Here is a 23274-nt window from a genome sequence, read left to right on the forward strand (position 1 = left end):
TGAAGGTATGATGCGCACAGCAGCAAGTTTTCCCTCAGAAAGAAACCAAGGTTTATCGAACCAGGAGGAGCCAAGAAGCACGTTGAAGGTTGATGGCGGCGGGATGTAGTGCGGCGCAACACCAGGGATTCCGGCGCCAACGTGGAACCTGCACAACACAACCAAAGTACTTTGCCCCAACGAAACAAGTGAGGTTGTCAATCTCACCGGCTTGCTGTAACAAAGGATTAACCGTATTGTGTGGAAAATGATTGTTTGCGAGAAAACGAGTAGAACAAGTATTGCGATAGATTGTATTTCAGTAAAGAGAATTGGACCGGGGTCCACAGTTCACTAGAGGTGTCTCTTCCATAAGACAAACAACATGTTGGGTGAACAAATTACAGTTGGGCAATTGACAAATAAAGAGAGCATGACCATGCACATACATATCATGATGAGTATAGTGAGATTTAATTGGGCATTACGACAAAGTACATAGACCGCCATCCAACCGCATCTATGCCTAAAAAGTCCACCTTCGAGGTTATCATCCGAACCCCCTCCGGTATTAAGTTGCAAAGCAACGAGACAATTGCATTAAGTATGGTGCGTAATGTAATCAACAACTACATCCTTAGACATAGCATCAATGTTTTATCCCTAGTGGCAACAGCACAACACAACCTTAGAACTTTCTCGTCATCGTCCTGGTGTCAATGCGGGCATGAACCCACTATCGAGCATAAGTACTCCCTCTTGGAGTTACAAGCATCTACTTGGCCAGAGCATCTACTAGTAACGGAAAGCATGCAAGATCATAAACAACACGTAGATATAACTTTGATAATCAACATAACAAGTATTCTCTATTCATCGGATCCCAACAAACGCAACATATAGAATTACGGATAGATGATCTTGATCATGTTAGGCAGCTCACAAGATCCGACAATGATAGCACAATGGGGAGAAGACAACCATCTAGCTACTGCTATGGACCCATAGTCCAGGGGTAGACTACTCACTCATCACACCGGAGGCGACCATGGCGGCGTAGAGTCCTCCGGGAGATGATTCCCCTCTCCGGCAGGGTGCCGGAGGCGATCTCCTGGATCCCCCGAGATGGGATCGGCGTTGGCGGCGTCTCCGGAAGGTTTTCCGTATCGTGGCTCTCGGTATCGGGGGTTTCGTCACGGAGGCTTTAAGTAGGCGGAAGGGTAGGTCAAGAGGCGGCACGGGGGGCCCAAACCACAGGCCGGCGCGGCCAGGGGTGGGGCCACGCCGCCCTAGGGTTTGGCCACCCCGTGGCCCCTCTTCGTTTCGTCTTCGGACTTCTGGAAGCTTCGTGGAAAAATAGGCCCCTGGGCTTTGATTTCGTCCAATTTCGAGAATATTTCCTTACTAGGATTTCTGAAACCAAAAACAGCAGAAAACAGCAACTGGCACTTCGGCATCTTGTTAATAGGTTAGTTCCAGAAAATGCACGAATATGACATAAAGTGTGCATAAAACATGTAGATAACATCAATAATGTGGCATGGAACATAAGAAATTATCGATACGTCGGAGACGTATCAGGGATCCTAACAAGAAGGGAAGGGTGGTGGCTAAAGTGAGAGTTACTGATCTTGCTGAAATTCCAAAGAGCATCAGGTTTACTGAAGGAAATAGGCCTGATACTGAATCCTGGACCTTTTCAGTGGAAGTGCTACAGCACAATCTGCTTGGAGGGGGCCCACCTGATGAGGACCCACTTCCTGAAGATGGGGTGGACCCACACCCTTTGCCAGCTGACTTGGCTCCACCTGCTGCACCTCTCATTCCAGCTCAGATTGAAGACAATGTTGTTGATGAGGGGGGAGATGATGGCTGGGGGCACCGGGCTATGGGGAATAATAATCAGCAAGAAGAGGACATTCATATGGAAGTGGATCTTGCTCCTAATGCTGCCTTCCAAGGCCTTTTGGATGCTATTCAGGCTGAGGAGATGATTCTTGATAACCCACCTGTGGCTGATACAAGCAGTGATATTACCTATTCCTCTGGCAGCTCAAATTCTTCAGTTAATGCTGCAAATCAACAGTTGGTGATTCATGCTGGTGTAGAAGTGGGATTGCTTCCTTTCAACCAAATGGGTGAAGGTCTTCAGAATATTGCTCTAGCGTATATAGAAGAAGAAGAAGAAGAAGAAGCAGATCTTGATGATGAAAATGAAATTGGGATGATTCAGCAAGCCAATGCAGAGAACATTCCTGGGGAAAACAATGAGAATGCTTTCCAACTACTAGAATATGTTAATATGGTTCCACCACAGGAGGCACACCTTATCATTGGAAGAGTGGAAACATCCTTCTTCTCTATCCCAGAAGAGCATGATCTTACTAAAAGATTCTCCAAGCAAGGCATGAGAATTTGGGAGGCTTACTTTGCTCCTAACCTGCACAATTCTTCTGCAAGTGGTTCCCCCTGTGAAATACCTGTAAGTTGGTTTAATTTTGTCAATCTAATGCTCATGACACCTGATAAATTTGATTGGGCTAAGGGTTTCTTAACTTCTCAGCTATGGAATATTATCAAGGAATCTATTGCATATGAGCACACTATTTCTTTTGTTATTCCTGATAAATGTGTTGCCAATCAGGCTCCTGTTTGCCAGTTGCTGGAAGAATCTCAGGAGAGTCCCAAGAATAACTTCCTGATTGCTGGATCTGGTTCCATTTCTCCAAGAAGGAAGAGGAGAGATGGAGGGGTACCTCTGGTTGAATCAGAGGTAAGAAGGAGCCCCAGACTGGTTCTTTTAAATGATGGATACAAAAACCATGATAATTGTGTTGATAAAAGTTGCTTGACTTGCAATGCTGCTCCTCCTTTAATTAATACCAAAGTGGTGAAAAATTTGGCTTCTTCTTTCTGTAAGGTACAGGAAGATGGCCTGGAAAAGAGATTGCTGAGGAAGAATAAAATGGATACAAAGAAAAAAGCACCAGGAACAACACAAGAAGCTTCTGCACCAGGGCCCAAGATAGCAAAAGGAAAAACACAAGCAAGCTCTAGTGGGAGCAACAAAGAAAGAGGAACAAATGCTACTGATGGGGTGGCATCTCAGGCCAAAAAAAGGCCCCACAAATAGAGTGTCCCAATGTTAGACAACAATCATGCTTTTGTGGCAGGAAAGGAATATCTTATACATGCTTGTAATAACTGTGTGATGTACCAAAACTTGTCCTTGCTGCTTTTGTGGAGACCTAGCTGCACTCAGTTATATATCATGGATTATGCTATGTTCTGTGTCTTGTGCTTGTCTTGGTATTTTGTTTCTTGTATGAATGGTGGTGCTATAGCTTACAGTGGCTTCAGACTTGGTGTTCCTCTGGTTATCATATATATACAAAAAATCCCAATAGTTTCCCATGGATCACAACAGAATATGGAAAATATTAAACTGGAACTTGAGAGGAATTAATTCTGAAAAGAAATGGGTTGCTCTTGCTAGTAAAATTGAGGAATCAAATTGTGACATCATTTGTCTGCAAGAGACAAAAAGAGAGGTTTTTGCTATGGATTATATAAGAAAGTTCTGTCCAAAAAGGTTTGATAAATTTGAATATCTTCCTTCAATAGGGGCTCTGGTGGAATTGTTATTATCTGGTGTAGTTCTCTGTTCACTGGCACTCTGACTTTTCAGAATGAGTTCTCCATTTCTGTCCAACTCACTAGTAATCTTTCAAACAATACTTGGATATTAACAAATGTTTATGGGCCAAGTCAAGCAGAAAGGAAAGCTGATTTTATTGAATGGTTTACAAATATTGACATGCCTGATAATATGGATTGGTTAATTATGGGGGACTTCAATTTCATCAGAAAACCTTCAGATAGGAACAAACCAGGAGGGGACATAAATGGGATGCTTCTTTTCAATGAAGCAATTAGCAATCTGGGTTTGGTGGAACTTCCTCTTAAAGGGAGAAAATACACTTGGAGTAATATGCAACAATCTCCTCTGCTTGAAAGACTGGACTGGTTTTTTACATCTTCCTCCTGGACTATTAATTATCCTTCATCTATGGTTTTTCCCCTTGTAAAACCAACTTCTGATCATGTCCCTTGTGTTGTTTCTATTGGCACACATATCCCAAAGGCAAATGTGTTCAGATTTGAGAATTACTGGCTGTAGCATAGTGACTTTAGGAATATAGTGGAAGCAAGTTGGAATATTCCAGTTGGGCATTCTGATCCTGCCAAAAATGTCACTGCCAAATTGAAGAATTTGAGGAAGAGTATAAAGCTTTGGGCAAAGAATTTGCCTTGCTTAAAGATACTCATTGAAAAAGTCAATTCTGTCATCACCTTCCTGGATAATATTGAGGAAGTCAGAACTCTTTCTCTTGAAGAGTGGAATCTAAGAGATATTCTTAAAGATCATGTAATAACATTGTTACAAAATTAGAAAGCTTACTGGAAACAAAGAGGGAAAATAAAATGGGTAAAGCTTGGAGATGCAAATACAAGATTCTTTCACAACAAAGCAACAATCAATCATAGACATAACTATATTTCTGTGCTGATGAATGAAAGTTTAGCTGAAATAGCAGATCATGATGGAAAAGCAGATATCCTGTGGAAGGCTTTCAAAGAAAGAATGGGGAAGTCTGATAATCCTTCTATGCAGTTTAACTTGCATGATTTCTATGGAGAAGGTATGGATGCAGAGACAAGTGCACAATTGGAGTCACCTTTCACAGATAAAGAAATTGATGATATAATAAAGGAATTACCCAATGACAAATCTCCAGGGCCTGATGGTTTTAACAATGAATTCTTCAAGAATTGTTGGCATATCATTGGAAAAGATGTCAAGGATTTGATTAGGGGTTTTTATGATGGAAATATCAACTTGGAGAGCATTAATTCTTCTTATATTACTTTAATCCCAAAAGTGGACTCCCCAATGAGACCAAGTGATTTTAGACCTATTTCTTTACTGAATACTGTGCTCAAAATTATCACCAAACTTTTGGCAAATCGATTGCAAAAAATTATTCTCCAGCTAGTTCACAAAAATCAATATGGTTTCCTGAAACAGAGGTCAATACAGGATTGTTTGGGTTGGGCTTTTGAATACATTTTCCAGTGTCATAAATCAAAGGAAGAAATTGTTATACTCAAACTGGACTTTGAAAAAGCTTTTGATAAGATTGAGCACAGCACAATTTTGGATATTTTGAGAGCAAGAGGGTTTGGAGAAAAATGGATCAAATGGATACACTTAATTCTCAGTACTGGAACTTCTGCTGTCCTCCTTAATGGTACACCTGGCAAGCAATTTTACTGCAAAAGAGGGGTCAGGCAAGGTGACCCTCTTTCTCCTCTTCTTTTTGTGCTTGCAGCAGATCTGCTCCAATCAGTTCTAAACGCAGCAGTGAATCAAGGAATTATAGAGAGACATATACCCTCATCTGCTTGCCCTGATTTTCCAATTGTTCAATATGCTGATGATACCTTGATAATCATGAAAGCAAATGCTAACAACTTGATCTGTCTCAAAGCTCTGCTACAAACTTTTGCTGACTCCACTGGTTTGAAAGTGAATTATAATAAATCCAACATGATACCAATCAATTTAAGTGAAGAAAGGCTCAATCATTTCTCTGAAACAATGCAATGTCAGAAGGGATCTTTGCCTTTTACTTACTTGGGACTGCCCCTCAGTATCATTAAACCGTCCATGGAACATTTCCTTCCCATTGTCCAATGAACACAAGCAAGACTTGGAGGGATTGCTGATTTCTTAAACTATGGAGGGAAGTTACAACTGGTTAAGTCTGTACTAGCTTCCATGCCAGTTGTTTTCATGTGTTGCTTTGATGTACCTGTGGCCATAAAGGAACAAGTAGTAAAATATATGAGACACTGCCTGTGGAGAAAGAAAAACAATGATTTCCAAGCAAATGGCTCAGCTCTTGTTGCATGGAAGAAGATCTGTAGACCTAAAGAACAAGGTGGTTTGGGAGTACTCAATTTGGAAATTCAAAATAAGGCCCTTATGCTGAAGAATCTTCACAAATTCTTTAACAATCATGACATTCCTTGGGTTCATTTGGTCAGAGAGTCTTATTACTCAAATGGAAATTTGCCCACAAATACCATGGGAACATCATTCTGGTGGAGATCATGTAACATCCCAAATTTTAAAACAAAGAGAAAATGAATTTCCCTATTTCCAAAATTTGGAACCAACAAAAACTTTAATGGAGTTAGAGGTTGTGCATAGTACTCATGCTTATATGTTGTGATATTGCCATGATGCTTATGTGAACTACTTTGAAATGTTCCTAAACCCTAAACCTTGCTCATCTTTTCATCATCCAAAATAAAACAAAGAAAAGAAGTTAAATTAAAATAAAAGAAAAGGCTCATGTGAGCTTATGGCTATTCTTGCAAATAATAAACTATGCCATGTTCTACCTTGTTTAGATGGTTTGAAAAACCTCAACAAACCCTACCTATTACTTACCAACTAAATCAAAGGTGAAACAAAAATAAAATGAAAATATACATAGAGGCATATGTGGCATATAGCCATAATGACAAATCTTGATCTATGCCCTCATACTTTACCCAAATGGTTGGAAACCATTACTAAACTCAATATAACCCTAAATGGACCCTAAACCATGCCCAAGTGAATCAAGTGAAACAAAATAGAAGAAAAAGAAAATAAGAATATCACCTCATATGTGCTTATGGCCATTTTTGTAAATCTTTAACCTAGGCCATTTTGAATTGTGTCAATCGTTTGGAAGTGATACTAAACTTATAAGAATCACTTTTGAATCAAGAAAACCCAAATCAAATCAAAGGAAAAATCAAAATCAAGTGACGTGTGATAATAGTCACTTGTGCCATTTTTAACATCTTACCCTCTTTGAGCCCCTGTATTAAGAGATTTCTAAACCAAACACTCCCAACTCTTTGCACCTCATCCAAGACCTCATCAAGGTGAACAACTTTGGTCAAGACCACCCCTGCAAATTCTTTCTAGATTTCAAATTACCATCAAGCAAAGTAGCAACTTTCAAACAGATTCAAGATTATGCCACTTTTGGATTTTTGCAAACCAACTTCATTTTGCACCCCACCACCACCATTGTGTCTCAAATATTATTTAAATCACTTCCACCAAAAAGAATTGCAAAATTCAAAAATAATCTTCTTGCGGCCATTAACACAAACACCTTGTGTGCACCATATCACCAACTCCACACACTCTTATATCTGATGGATTTTTGACCAACCCATCACCTCTCTGGTCATCATTAGCTCACTCCTGTACCCCTTCAACAATGCCAAGCACCAGAGACAAAGGTAGGATAGGATATCATCAAAGACACCACCATGCCGTGGTGATCATGACCTCACCATGCCATTCTTCTCCCCTCTCACGTCTGGATGACCACACCATGTCCTTGAGCTTGCCCTGACCTTGCTGATCACGACCGTGCACGCTCTGACCACAGGAGAAGCTGGCATTGGCCAGAACGCGCGCGCCCAGTGATGCTCAGAGCGCGCCAGGATGTGCCACTGGACACGATCGTGCGCGTCATCGCCCGGACGCCTCTGACCTCCTCGCGTCACCTCCTCTCACACACGCGCGCCCCTCTGACCCAGCTACCTCCCAGACATCGCCATTGGACCGCGCTCGCCCTGTAGACGACGCCACCGTCGCCGTCCTCCGCCACGGGTACTCCAGTACACGACGTCGCCCGAGCCACTCCGTCCACCCCCGTCCTCGCCATGACGCGCGTTAGGTCCGCGGTGACATCGCCAACACGATGCGCCCCTTACCGTGCCCCTTCACCGCCCGTAGCGCCATCGCCACCATGACCTGCCCACTCCGCCTCGGCCACCTCTCGCTGCTATAAAAGGGGGAAGCCCCGGCCTCAAATGAGCACACCATTCGCTTTCCTTATCCCTTCTAAGCCTCCTCGACCACCTCCCTCGCCACCTTATCGCCGGAGCAGCTCCAATCGCTCGCCGGAGTCCGCGGAACCACCGCAGATCAAGCCGTCGAATTAGTCCACCTCAGTCCCTCCCACGACCACCATCCGCCTCGCCGTCGTCGACAACGTCGAACGCCGCCGACGCCCCGCCTCGCCGGAGCCCGGTGAGCTCTCCGACCCCCCACCCTCGCCACGCCAGTGAGCCACGCTCGTCGTCGACGACGACGCTCGTGCGCCGTCCGATCCATCTCTAATCGTGCGGCCCCCTTCGCACATACCGTTTCGGTGAGTTAAGTGAGGCTGACGTGTAGGCCCCTTTGTCAGGTGGTCCACTGCGTGCGAGACGCGCTAGCTGGGCCGGCCCAACTCGTTTCCCCTCTCCTGGCCCAACTTCGTTTCCCGCCTAGCCCAATTCATTTGAATTTGAATTAATTCTTTCAGTCAAAATCAATACTGGTACTTTACTAGAATTTGAATAAAACAAAATTCGCAAATCCAATTTGAGTGAAATCAATTTTGGGTGAAAGCTAATGAATAGATCTATCAAACTACACTGGTCTCGAACCTGGATCTGTTGTAGAATTAATGTAGCAAAAATAACAAGGCAGAGCCTTTTTCAAATTCAAACAATTATTAAAAATCAACCATAAATGATTTTGAGGTGATTCCACCTCTCATAATTCACATTTCAAATACCCTAATTGTTTAGGTAAAAATATGACATGGTTGCTTCATATGATCATGAGCTAGATGCAAATAATGGCTATGTAGTCATTTCTAGCTCATTTAAATCATTTCAAATTTGGAATTTCAAATCTATGAGATGTAGCATCTCATTTAAATCATCTTCCCAAGTAATGTGAAGTAAAGTGATGACCTTAGTTGCATGGTCTCATCATTGCTTACTTGAGGATATTAAATCAAAGTAGGATTTAAATTACATGAGGTATAGTACCTCATTTAAATCATGTTTCTCAAATGATAAGTGTGAAGTGTTGACCTTGGTCCACATGTGTTCACACCTTGTTATTTGAGGAGATTAAATCTTAACAAGACCCAATGAGAGGAAATTATTTCTCCAAAGAACTAAATGGAAACCCTAATAGAATTTTCAATGAGAGGAAATTATTTTTACAAAAACTAAAGAAGAAACCCTAGTATGATGTTGAGGGATGATTGGGATGATGCTAGATCATCTTGTGTGAACTATTTGGGTGCTCAGTCTAGCCTTAAGATTTGTTTGGTGATTGTATACCTCGTATTCGTTTATAGACGCTAGTACCGAGCAATACCAGGAGGAGGAGGTCTGCTATCCAGAAGAAGAAGAGAACTTTGATCACTACCCCAATCAAGGCAAGCTATACTCTTGCAAGTTACCCAGTTGCAAGCTCCACTTGAGCAAGGCACCAATACCATACTACTTTGTGTTTTACTTTCCAAGTCCCAGTTTTTATCTTACAAAGCTTTTACTTTATTTATCAAAGCTTACTTTTATAGTTAACTTTGGTCTAAGTATAGGGTACTACAAGAGTATCAAAGTTAGCCTAGAGAGCTACCAGCTAGTTAGCACCCCTCATGACCAGTTGCTAGTGCTAAACTAAAATTGACTACTCTAGATGGGAAACATGTGAATCAAATGACTTTGAAAACCTTGGAATGATGAGTAATTCTATTGAAGGATTTTGAAGGTGAATATGACCTGTGAATGACATGGTGAATTTTACAAAAGCTGATGGTTGGGTTCGGATGCGATACCATTCCAGTTTGAAAGTACCCCCACAATACCTGAATCTGGGTAAGGCTTAACTGGAAACTTATGTATTTTAGTATGGGCTCCCTCTAAACAAGCGTCATAGGGGTTATGCTGAGGCTGCCTCCGTTGAAAGTGAAATGACGTGAAATGAGGTGACTGTCCTACCCAAGCCCTGTGCAGTTCCCAGGATGGGAGATTGGCATCACTGGGAGGCCAAGCTCATGGGGAGAGGTGCCTGTACTAGGGTATGTAAGTGAAAGGTTAAGGTTGGTAGTCCGCACACGGAGTGTGATAAATCAGGGCCAGTTAACCCTGACGGATTATTGCAAATGTTGTGGCAAAAGTGTGCGGCCTCTGCAGAGTGTAAAACTATTCGAATAGCCTTGTCCACAGTTATGGACGATTGGAAAGGACATACTGTTCCGTCATCAGACTATTTTCAAAATGTGACATATGACTGGTGACTTGTGACTTGAAAGGTGAATTTGACTTGATCACAACAGAGTTGTGGGAATGACACTAATGTTCCCACTTGAGTTAGTTAGGCAAATAAGAGTCTTTTACTATTAAGGGCTAATAAAATAAAACTGGATTTATGCAAATAAACCTAGAGCTTAGAACCCCCTTACTATAGTTGATAGTGCTTACACTAGTATTAGTTTGCGAGTACTTTAAAGTACTCATGGCTTTATCCCTGGCTATTCAAATGGCCAGACTATGAAGAGGAGCACCAGTACCATGAAGATGGACAGTAGGACGTCTATGATAACTAGGACTACTCCTGACGTCAAGCGTTGCCTGTGGAACAGATGGACCGCTACTACGTTTCTTCCGCTGTGTGTTTTGTAATTGATCATTAGATCAACTGTTATTGTAAGACCGGATCATGTGATCCTTTGATGTAAGACAATTATGGTTTGTAATGAATGATGTTCTGTGATATCAATCTATTATGTCTCGCAAAAACAATATTCCTGGAATTGCGATGTATGGCATAATAGGCATCCGGACTTAAAAATCCGGGTGTTGACAGATCACACCTCAAATTACTGGACATCTACAAAGCTATGGCTCGATGCAATATTGGAAATGGTAAAACTGCTAATTTCTGGACAGATCTTTGGGAAGACAACTGCATGCACCAAAAATTTCCTCATCTAGTGACCTATGCCAAGCATACAGACTGGACTGTTGAGAGAGTGATTCACACTGAATATCTTGAGGACCTTTTTCATTTACCCCTCTCACAACAAGCTTTTGGAGAGTTTCAGGATCTTGAAGTAGTCTGTCAGAATGCTCTTACAGTAGTACAAGAAGGAAATTTAGATAATTGGTCTTACATCTGGGGAAATACAGAATTTTCTTCACAGAAAGCATATAAAGCTATGATTGGTTTCTCCCCAGCTCCTAAGATATTCTCCATATTATGGAAATCTTCATGTCAAGCAAAACATAAATTCTTCTTCTGGTTATTACTACATGACAGACCGAATACAAGAAACTTGCTGAGAAGGAAGAATTTCATGCTGCAATCTTATCAGTGTATTATTGAAAGTTGTAAGGAGGAAGAAACTCTAGTACACTTATTCTGGGCTTGCTCATTTGCGAAGAAATGCTGGGATTTCATAAGTCCACAAAGAAATAGAAGTTTATCTATTCTTGAAGCGTTTGAAGATATGAGAGTTAAAATGAAATTACCTTTTGCCATGGAAGTTTTAATACTGGCAGCCTGGGGAATTTGGATAGTCAGAAACAACAAAATTTTCAAGGATCAAAATGCTGAGTTTAACACTTGGAAGGCAATCTTCCTTCAAGAACTAAGGTTGCTAGTGCACAGAATGAAGAAGAAACATGTAAATTCATTCAAAGAATGGATCCAATTTTTAAGTTAGTGTTAGTTTTAGGTTTCTCTTTTTTATGAGAGTTTCTCACTCTCTTTTTTTGTAATTATGGATGTTTTTATATTAAATTAATAAAAATTGCAGGGGGCTTTTGCCCACTGTTTCACTTAAAAAAAAGGTGTGGTTAGTAGGCCATTTTCTTCCATAGAAACTTGGGGTATATCGTCCGTTAAGTCCTCGTTAAGAGAGAAGGTACTTTCCTCCGGAGGACCAAACAGACCTTTATAATAATTAGTAATGTAGGATTTGAGTTGCTCATGGCCTTCAATCAACCCTTCATCTTGAATAAGAGAGTGAATACGTTTTTTCCGATGTCTCCCATTGGCTAAGCCATGGAAATATCGCGTATTTGAGTCTCCTTCCAATATGAATTGAGCTTTGGAACGTTGATACCATTTGAGTTCCTCCTCGCGAAGAAGACTCGCCATCTGCGCATTGGATTGATTTTTAAGTTCAATCTCTTGCGTAGACAATGGTCTAAACTCCACAACAGCCTCAAGCTCATCAATCACATTTAATAAGCGAGCCTTCTCTTTTTTAAGGATACCAGCCGTATGGGCAGCCCAACCAGAGAGATGTTTGCGCATTGTCCGCATCTTATTATTCCATCTCAAAATTGGAGTGCTGCCCCCGACCGGTCTCTCCCAAACCTTCTTAACCATCTCATGAAATCCCTCTCGATGTAGCCAGCCAAGTTCAAATTTGAACGACCGTTTACAAACAGGATGGGGATTCCCCGTAGTTAGGAGGATGGGAGCATGGTCAGACAGTTTTTCGATATGTTCTAGTGCACGGACTGACACCATAGGGTATTTATTTTCCCATTCGGTATCCATCAACACGCGATCTAGTTTCTCGTATGTGGGTTCAGGCAAGCTGTTGGCCCAAGTAAACTGTCGACCGGACATAAACATCTCTCTTAAATCAAGGCTATCAATGACAGCGTTGAACAAGAAAGGCCAATGTCCATCGAAACGGCCTTTACTTTTCTCGTGAGGAAATCTCAACAAATTAAAATCACCTCCGATTAAAATCGGATAAGGATTATCTTTTGTAAGATTTACCAACTCATGTAAAAAGTCAGCCTTAAAAGCGTCTTGGACGGCACCATATACAGCAACCAGACTCCAAGTGAATCCGTCTGCTTTATTCTAAATGTCGAGCTTAATGTGATACTCTCCATCAGAACTAGCTAAGACAGTCATGGTGTCTATGCGGACGCCAAGTAAAATGCCCCCTGACCTGCCACGAGGTGGGTGAGAAAACCACTGAAAGTTAATCCCGCCTGACAATCGGTCGAGAAAACTTTGTGAGAAATTTCGCCTACCCGTCTCTGATATAGCAATGAAATCTAAATCATAATCTCTACAACCATCGGCAATGTGAGAATGCTTAGCCAAGTCACCAAGACCTCTGCTATTCCGAAACATGCCATTCATCGAGAAACTATTTTAGATTTAGTGTTCTTGCCATATCTACGCGATTTCTTTCTAGCCGACGATCGAGAACCACGTTCGGAAGCTTGTAGATCAGAACTAAGCTCCGCATGTTCTAAATCGACTTCTGAAATATTGCCAATAATAGCCGAGAGAAGCTGACCATCTAGGATGTAATCCTCTTCATCATCGTCTACTATTGTCGTTTCAGGCCCAGTGGAGTCATTCGGAACAACCGTTAAACGGTCAAGCTTCGTTTGTCTCAACACATTGGCCGAAACCGAAATCTCCTCAGACCGACTACCCATCGAAACCCCTACGCTACTCAAATTTGAAGAAATACGAGTGTCTGAAAAAGAAACAAAAGACTTGGACGGTTGTTTAGTACCTGCCGTGTCGAGGTTCTTCTCTGCCTTACGCCGCATGGCTCTCTGCATGACGTCCTCATCCGTCGCCCCCGCCCCATCCTCCGCAAGAGCGTACCTCCCACTCCGCCTCACCGTCGGCTGAACGACAGGAGGAGGGACAGCGGGAGGTGGCTTCTGCAAGGTGGGGACCGGCGAAGGTGAAGTCGAATGCTGTGAAGACCCAGGCGAGGACAGAGAGAAGGCTGGTGATACAGGGGTAGAAGGCGGTGTAGCCCCCTGTATCGAACCAGCCCGTGATGATCCCCCCTTCGAGGGAGCAAGCTCACTCCCCGGCGCAGCATACCCCTCCGCCCGTGGAGGCGATGCCGCTGGCACAAGGAACCTATCCACCTGGAACGGCGAAACCTGCCCCTCCACGAGTGCCGCGCTAGGTCGGCGTGGCTGCGAGTCGGCATCCACCTCCTCTAGCTCCGCGGCACTCCGACACGGCTGAGCATGAGGAGGCGCGTGCGACTCCTCCTCCACACGACGCAACAACACGTCGTCCTCCATACCCCACTGCCGTGGGTGCACATGCCCGGTGGCCGGCTGACCCGAGGCCGGCTGCAGCACCGAAGCGGGCGACGAGGCCGGCTGCTGCGAGGCCGGCCGCTGCACAGGTGGCGGCATCGTGGCCTGTCGCTGCGGCGTAGCGGGTGACGAGGCCGGCTGCTGCGAGGCCGGCCGCTGCACAGGCGATGGCGTCGTGGCCTGTCACGGCGACGTGGCCGTCCGCTCCAAGGCCGGCTGCTGCTCGCTCGCTAGCCCCACGGCCGGCTGCTACGCAAGCACGTCCTGTCTAGGCGTGGACGAGAGAGGTGGCTGCAGTCCCGGCTGCGGCTGCGGCACCGCGTCCTTCAGTGTCGAAGTAGAAGACGGAGGCGGTGCCTCTCGCTGCGTGCTCGGAGAAGCAGCCCGTGAACCAGTCGAAGAAGTAGGACGAGTGCGACCCTGCATGAAAGTCCGAACTCTGGACGGTGAGGAAGCCCGAGAAGACGACGGAGGTGCAGCGACCAAGTGAGGGTACTCCGCCCTAGCACGAGCCACAATCTCTCGCCCTCTGTCCGTCATCGGTGAATGGTTGAACGGAGTCAAAGCCACCTGCGCGACGGGCACCGCTGAAGTGCCAGAAGTATGTGTTGGGACCTGTCCGTCAACATCCATATTAGCTGCCTCCGGCGCAGCGTCCGCGGTAGCATCATCAAACCTCTCCTCCTCAAAACCGTGAGACCCATCATCATCTCCTCCGTACTTCCAGAAGAAAGGGCGGAACTGAGGATCCGGCTGAAACCCCACTGCCTCACGATGAAAACGAAACCTATAACCATTAAGCTGTAATAGTGCAATCACCTCCATGCAACCATTATCTTTCTCTAGAGCTGTAGGATCACGCATAGCCACAAGCACACGAATAATTCCCAGGCTCCGAAGGGAAAACAAATCAACATCGAGAGTGGTACCAATAAGAGAACCCACAGCCCAAAGACCCAAGAAGTGTCGGACAGAGTCAGGAACGCCGTCAACGTGCACCCAAACCGGCTCCATAACAAATGCAGGCTGAACATCCTGATGCACCCATGAAGAAACAAGAGCCTGAGCCTTAATCTTGGGCACACTCATCTGCATACCATCTATCCGGGACAAATCATCCGCTGTAGGAATACCAATAAGAAAAGCATTAACACCATGGGGCACCGTCTCCCACTTCCAAGTAGGATTCCCGGGACACATACGTGCCATAAGATTCTGAATATCATCTGCAGCGACAACCCCCTCCCCTGACACTTGCACCAAAGCTGTAGGTGCTCCAGACGAAATCAACTGAGGCTTATACATTGAGTCCGGTAGCTGAAGATCAAGCGTGGCATCATTACCGCATCCAACAAAGAAACTCGTTGGCCTCGACAACTTCAGGATTGGACACCGAATGGTCGGATGTGCCCCAGAATCACAAACCAAACAGTAATGGATAACCTTATAGTCCTTTGTTGCATGAGTGTTTACGGCGCATTTCCAGCAGCGTCCCACCTTCTTTTGCTTCACCACAGGTGCAACAGGAACCGGAACAACAGAAGGTGCCTGCATGGGAATCAAAGAAGCATCAGAGTTCACCACCAAAGACGGCTGACCCATGGTCATCGGCGCGGTCTGTCCCATAGGCGACACTGGCTGCCCCAAAGGCGGCACAGGCTGCCCCAAAGTAGTAGAAGGCTGCCCCGCAGTAGTGGCGTTCTTCTTCTTCCTTCTCTTCTTCACTTGCCCAGGCTGCGGCGGTGGTTGTTGATGCGCAGGTTGCTGAATATGTGGCTGCACCATACTCTGCTGCCCGGGCACCGGATACTGAAACTGACCTTGGTACTGCTGAAATGGCTGCTGCGGCACAAACTGCATCTGAGGTATGGGCAAGCGAACTGGCGGTCGGAACCCAGGTGTTGGTCTCGGAGGTGGAGCAACCGGTCTAGGGGCCGGCGTAGCCTGCGGCATGGGCATCCCTGCCGGCCAACCCTGGAAACCAGGGGGACCCAAGTAAGGGCCAGTGACAGCAGTCGCCGAAACCACCGGGGGAGCTACCCCAAGCGCAGCCGGAGTGGGACCCGACGCCGCCATTGGCGCCCCTGGAGGCGCGGATGGCCTTGCAGGCCTGACCATCTCCTCCAGGCCCGACCATCTCCTCGCGCACGGAGAGCCCGGCCACAACCTGCGCGAAGGACCACTGCGGCACGGACGGCGTCGGTGCAAAACTTGGCGGCGTCGGTGTAGAACTTGGTGGCGTCGGCGCAGAACTTGGCGTCGGTGCAGAACTTGGTGGCGACGGTGCAGAACCTGACGGCGTCGGTGCAGACCTTGGCGGAGTTGGTGCAGAACTTGGTGGCATCGAGGGTGAGGGCGACGATGGAGAGGCACCGTCGGGGTCGGTTTGGAGTCGAGAGGCGGCGGCGATCGGGATCCTGGTGTGAGACGAAGACGTGTTCTCGATCAAGCCTGATCGTGAGAGATCAGCGTACGCCGATCGACGAGGCGCCTCCTGCATGGCCCTCACGGCCCGCCCAAACCAGGCCCATCTAGATTGCGGCCCACCGACGGATACCTCACATCCCGCCTCGTCCGCCTCAGAAGGTTTGAAACGCGGCTGAATGTCCGCCGTAATCGACGCTCCCGCCGTTGGCAGCACGGCGACCTCCGCCGGCATCGCGACCGAAGAGAGGGCTTGACTCGGCGACGCAAGACCAACCCCCATCACACGCGCAGCCACCGTCCCACGAGCAGCGATGAAGAAATCTGCAAGAACAGGAGGCGGCGTGATCCGTTTGGGGTGCAGAGGTCCTCTCCAAGCCTTCAGCTTCATCGATGGCTTGGGCACTCGAAAAACCGGCGATGATGATGACGCCTTTCTCCCTCTCCCCGAAACCTTCTCCGTCCTAGGCGGCGACGAAGACCTAGCTCGCTGTTCACGCGGATGGGCGACCGCCATCTTCCTTTCCCATGGCCTGGAATCCGCCGTAGGAAAGCCGATGTTGGCCCAAAACTCGTCAAGTCGCTCGCCGTCGTCCAGACCGCCGTCCTTGCGGAGAGGCATGACCCTCGGTTCGTCCTCGAGCCCGCACCACGCCACCTCCTCGGCCACCGAGATCCCGTCGTCATCATCGGACACCTCGTAGATAGGATCGAAACGGGACCCCGAGACTGGAGATCCGATCACCGGCGAGAGAACCGGTCGGAGCGGTGGTAAGACCAGCCGTCGCCGGGGTCTGGCCGCCGGCGTTACCCACGCCGACTCAATCGCCTCGCACATAACCCCTCGTGCCTCTCTTTGATGTTGACTGGACAAAGCAACAGGAACCTCTAACCATTTAATATAGTAGAAGGAAAAAATGCATACTAATGTATAAGGGAAAAGTAAGTTATAAATAGCTAGCCGGTAACCATGCACGGAGGCCGGCCTCAGCGGCGCTGAGCTCAAAGTAGAAGCCTAGGAGGCACCCAAGGGGATTACTGGCAATGTAATAGCATTCAACATTGAAACGTAGGCGACGAACAACTAGCCACCCACAGCCCACGGCCACAACTTGCCTATCTCCCTTATAATTACCAAAATAAGGGCCCATCTCATCAGAAATGCAGAGTGGCTCTCATGTACCACACACCCCCATACTTGGAAAGATTTTTAAAAAACAAAGGTTAAAAAAATTTGAACTTTTTTTTGAAGTCAAAGATGATTAGGTATTATACTTCTATATAAATATTTCCCTAGAAAATTACTTTCATTGTATCCGAGCTAAAAAAAAACTCGAAACGCCCATGACCAGGTACTATTCACTTTATATTTATCATAATTTTGTTTTTTTTCCTAAAGACCATGGGAATCGTTTCTTTTCCAAACATTTTTTTCACGAGTACAAACTTGAACATCCTTGGTTTCTAAGAAGATTCAGTTTTTTTTTTTACTTTTTAAAAGTACTACAATTTTTTAGGTGTACGGGGGTGTGTGGCACCCGAGAGCCAAAAGTCCATTTCACTCATCTCATCATTTACTTTGATACTAAGAGTCCTTTGTGTAACTGCACTTTTCAGCCAGAGCATCCAGTCAGGAATGAAGATGGATGTGTTGATTTGTGAAGAAGAAAAGAGATCATCCAGATAATCTAATCACAAACGAGAGTGCTAATAACATATAGATCATCCATAAAGGACATACATTATCGATTAACAGATCAAATTAACTCGTGGATCTCAAAATATATAGAAAAGAATGCGGGCGTTGGAGGTAGTGGTCAAGTAAGAATTACAAACATGGTAAAATGAATGAGCAAACTAGAAACGATGACTGGGACTAAGAACACCAAAGAGCACGACACTATGAAACATTGTTCTCACTAGTCCAAGGGCGTCGAGATGGCCAGACCATCAACCGGTGCAGGCAGGGCACTAGGGCATGTTGATCGACGCACATGTCTTCCTGATCTCGCCCTCGGCACTGGTCTTCACCCCGATGTAGCCCATCTTCACCATGGCATCTTCAAAGTCATGGTACCACGCGAGTGGGCCTAAGAACTTGCCACCCAAAAAGGGAAGGTTACCGGCATAGAACTCCACCAGGTCCTCGGTTTGCGAGGACGTGGTGAGCGACGCGTCGGAGTTGAAGAGCACATCGCGGCTCATGACGTTCTTGTAGTACTGGTTGTCCAACCTGTCGGGGGTCACAGCATCCTGCGGCACGTTTACGCTGCTGCCGGCGCTGCAGGTCGCGGTCAGCTGCCCGGCGAGCTTGGGTTCCATGGCGGTGCTGGAGTTGGCGGCCGGCGGGAGGCGGTCGGGGAAGGAGGAGCAGGCTGAGCGTCCGATGGAGTGCGCGCCGGAAAGCACGACCATTTCGTTCTGGTTGAGCCCCTTGGCGGCGAATATGGCCGTGGTCAGGGCGAGGTCCCCGAAGGGCGGCGGCAGGTTCTGGAAGGTGTCGTTGGCGCGCGATACTTTCCCGTCGTACCGGCCGGCCGGCACACGGTAGTTGATCCTGCCGTAGCTCAGGTTGTAGCTGGCGTCGCGGCCGGCGAAGGCGACGATGTCGGCGCACGAGACGATGCCTGGGCAGTGCTTCTCGACTTTAGCCTTTGCCTCCTCAATCAGTTCGAAGCCACGCAGGCTGAGGTTGGGGACAGCCGTCCTCTCCGTGTCCGTGCCGCTGAGCAGGACGGAGCCGTCGCAGCCCTGGGAGAACCACGCCAACGTACGGACAACATTTGTGAGCCAGCTACTCTAATTACGTACCTTACATTTCATGCACAAACTACATATACGAAGAATACTGCAAGAAATGAATGTACGTGTTGGTACCTCGACGAAGCAGTCGTGGAAGAAGAGGCGTATAAGCCCGGCCTTCTCGCCGGCGGTGGCTTTCTCCACGACCTCCCTCACGATCTCCTCCGCCCGAGGGCACTTGTCGTTGTCGGCATAGTAGCCGACCTTGAGCCCAGAGGCAGGGCTCAGCGGAGGACAAGCCGGTGGGAGCGGATAGGGCGCTAGGATCCGGGGGTGGAAAGCCGTAGCCGGCATAGATTGGAAATTCGCAGGACACGGCGCCGAGCAAGGAGGCGAGCACGGCGAGAACGGCAAGCTTGGCCATCTTCCTACCTAGCTTCCTGCTCGGGTCTTGGGGTTTGCTCGAGAGAAGATGGGATGAAGCAAACTTGCTGTTTTGCATGTGTATTTATAGCCGTACCACAGGTGAACTTACTTTTGCAGCGGATGTTTGTTGGTTAGTCAACTAGCCAGCTGGGAACCGTGGTGCATGCGAACGCACAAACAAACAAGCTGATGTGCGTGCATCGCGGCGGCATCAGCTTCATTGCTCCTCCATTATGCATAATGCGACTACCTGTCCAGGTTCGATTTGCGTACATGACTTGCGTTGACACTCGAACACGTATTACAAATTATACTCGACGTGCATGGAACCTAAACATGTGCAATTAACCAGTTAACCAACGGCTGGTGCATTACGACAGGAAGTTTCCCGGCCATCCATGCATGTGGAACTAACTACCTGTCGACAGGAAGTTCCTGGGCAGAGAAAAGACGTACGTAGAAGATGCACCCAATTATCGTCCAAACAAAGGAAACCGGCACGCCGCCGTCGCCAGCGCACGTCAAATCCGAGTCCTTCAAGGGAGACTCTACAAGTGAAAACTGCCGACTCGGCTGACCGCAAGGCTCCTTCCACCATCTCCTCTGCATGGACGTGTTTGGTATCCTGGATGGACCTTGGCTCGCATCGGCCCAACAATTTTCGATCCGTTTGGTTGCCTGCAGGCCGCTGCGTTGTTGCATGAACAGGGTCTCAAAACACCTCTGGGACAGGCTCTGGAGGAACGCCCGGAATGGTAGTTTTCTTGGAGCTAGGCCCATTGCGGCCAGAAGGCTGCACGCGTGGGGAAGGGAGACGGAAACGCCGCGTCCATTCGGGAACACGCGCCATAATTAGCCTTACCGCTCCCCTCTCCTTCCTCTCATTCGTGACTTCACTCTCACTACCCCAAACTATCACATCACCAGGCGGTTTGATGTCTACGCACGCTTCTATTCTTGTAGACAGTGTTGGGCCTCCAAGTGCAGAGCTTTGTAGAACAACAGCAAGTTTCGCTTAAGTGGATCACCCAAGGTTTATCGAACTCAGGGAGGTAGAGGTCAAAGATATCCCTCTCAAGCAACCCTGCAATTACGATACAAGAAGTCTCTTGTGTCCCCAACACACCCAATACACTTGTCAGGTGTATAGGTGCACTAGTTCGGCGAAGAGATAGTGAAATACAAGTAATATGGATGATTGTAAGTAGTAAATGCAATCCGAAATAAAAATGGTAGCAATCAAACATGTAGCAGAACTGGTTGTAAACGGTGTTTCAATGCTTGGAAACAAGACCTAGGGATCATACTTTCACTAGTGGACACTCTCAACAATGATGTCATAATTGAATACATAGATATTATCACTTCACTATGCTACTCTGAACCACTCTCCGGTTTGATAATAAACACAAATTCATTGCGTAGGGCTGCATAAGCGCTCCTTAAAGTTCGTATTCCCAATCTATGGACACCACACGTTGTCACTTTGAGCATACAAAGATGGTACTAACTAGACACCACAATTCATAAATATTTCTATAAATAAAGCTTAAAAAACTAACACGGTGTGCATACTGTCACCTTCACACCGTTGGATATGGTGTCCCCGGAGATCACATAATAAAACTACTTGAGTAGCACAATAGTTGAAGAATAACATCTACTTATTTAACTAGATTACAAAGCCCATGATCACATAAAGATCATACATGGAGAGATAGATAGACCACATAGCTACCGGTAAAGACCTCAGCCTCGGGGGAGAACTACTCACTCCTCATCGTGGAAGTCAGCAATGGCGATGAAGATGGCAGTGAAATCGATGGAGATGGCTCCGGGGGCAATTCCCCGTCCCGGCAGGGTGCCAGAACAGAGACTTCTATCCCCCGGATCTTGTCTTCGGCGGCGGCGGAGCTACAGAACTTTTCGTGGGCGGAGGCTTATTCATTTAGGGTTTTTGCGTCAGGATGTATTTATAGGCGGAAGGGCGATGTCGGTGGAGGCTAGGGGGGCCCACACCACCCCTAGGCTGTAGGGATTCGTAGCATAGAAAACAAAAAATTTCCTACCGCAAGAACGAATAACAAGCCAAGATCCAATCTAGTAGATGGTAGCAACGAGAAGATCATGAGACTAACCCTCAAAGATTTCCAAAGCCTACGAGATTAGATCTCGTTGTTGATGTAGTCGATCACTTGCCGCTTCCAAAAAGCGTAGAAGATCTTGACGGTGCCACAATCGGGCAGCACCTCCGTACTCGGTCACACGTTCGGTGTTGATGACGACGTCCTTCTCCCCGTTCCAGCGGGCAGCGGAAGTAGTAGATCCTCCTCGGAATCCCGACAGCACGACGGCATGGTGGCGGTGGTGGTGGAGATCTCCGGCAGGGCTTCGCCTAAGCCGTGCGGGAGAGAGGTGGAGGAGGGGGTGGTGCTAGGGTTTGGGAGAGAGGGAGGGGTGCGGCCAAGGACAGGCTTGAAGTGGCCGGCCAGCCCCCCTCTCCTCCTCTTTATATAGGTGGAATCCCTAGGGTTTGCCCAAAAGATCTGAATAAGACCCCAATTCAAAAACTGCCATATGGACGAAACCTAGAGGGACAGGGACTCTCCCTTTCCCCCTTGCTTGGCCGGCCAAGGTGGTGGAGTCCACCATGGACTCCATCCTCCCACTTGGTTGGCTGGTTAGGGTTTGTGGAATCCTTCCGGGACTCCACCTTCCATGGTGATTTCTTCCGGAAAGTTCTAGAACGTTCTAGCACCTTCCATAAATGCACCGGATCATTTCCAAACTTGGAAAGTGACTTCCTATATATGAATCTTATTCTCCGGACCATTCCGGACCTCCTCGTGATGTCCTGGATCCCATCCGAGACTCCAAACAACATTCGAACTCCATTCCATATTCCATATCTACTTAAAACGACATCAAACCTTAAGTGTGTCACCCTACGGTTCCTGAACTATGCAGACATGGTTGAGACTCCTCTCCGACCAATAACCAATAGCGGGATCTGGAGATCCATAATGGCTCCCACACATTCAACGATGCTTGTGATGGTAAAGCACACGTCCGTTGGGAACCCCAAGAGGAAGGTGTGATGCGTACAGCAGCAAGTTTTCCCTCAGTAAGAAACCAAGTTTATCGAACCAGTAGGAGATGAAGGCCACGTGAAGGTTGTTGGTGGAGGAGTGTAGTGCGGCGCAACACCAGGGATTCCGGCGCCAACGTGGAACCTGCACAACACAATCAAAATACTTTGCCCCAACTTAACAGTGAGGTTGTCAATCTCACCGGCTTGCTGTAAACAAAGGATTAAACGTATGGTGTGGAGAATGATGTTTGTTTGCAAAGAATAGCAGAGAACAATGATTGCAGTAGATTGTATTTCAGATGTAAAAGAATAGACCGGGGTCCACAGTTCACTAGTGGTGTCTCTCCAATAAGATAAATAGCATGTTGGGTGAACAAATTATAGTTGGGCAATTGACAAATAGAGAGGGCATAACAATGCACATACATATCATGATGACTAATATGAGATTTACTTAGGGCATTACGACAAAGAACATAGACCGCTATCCAGCATGCATCTATGCCTAAAAAGTCCACCTTCGGGTTAGCATCCGCACCCCTTCCAGTATTAAGTTGCAAACAACATACAATTGCATT

The 23274-nt window shown here is 46.7% G+C and overlaps 1 protein-coding gene across 1 annotated transcript; it reads right to left on the bottom strand.

Moving 5' to 3' along the window:
* Positions 1 to 18408: 18408 nt before the first annotated feature.
* Positions 18409 to 19533, bottom strand: LOC124646922 (peroxidase 2-like). The gene is made up of 2 exons (XM_047186960.1): positions 19315 to 19533; positions 18409 to 19188 (listed from the first exon to the last, which is right to left on the bottom strand). The coding sequence occupies exons 1-2, from the start codon at positions 19531 to 19533 to the stop codon at positions 18409 to 18411; spliced, it is 999 nt and encodes a 332-aa protein (XP_047042916.1).
* Positions 19534 to 23274: the final 3741 nt, after the last annotated feature.

Source organism: Lolium rigidum, chromosome 4, assembly GCF_022539505.1.
Source record: "Lolium rigidum isolate FL_2022 chromosome 4, APGP_CSIRO_Lrig_0.1, whole genome shotgun sequence".
Lineage (NCBI taxonomy): Eukaryota > Viridiplantae > Streptophyta > Magnoliopsida > Poales > Poaceae > Lolium > Lolium rigidum.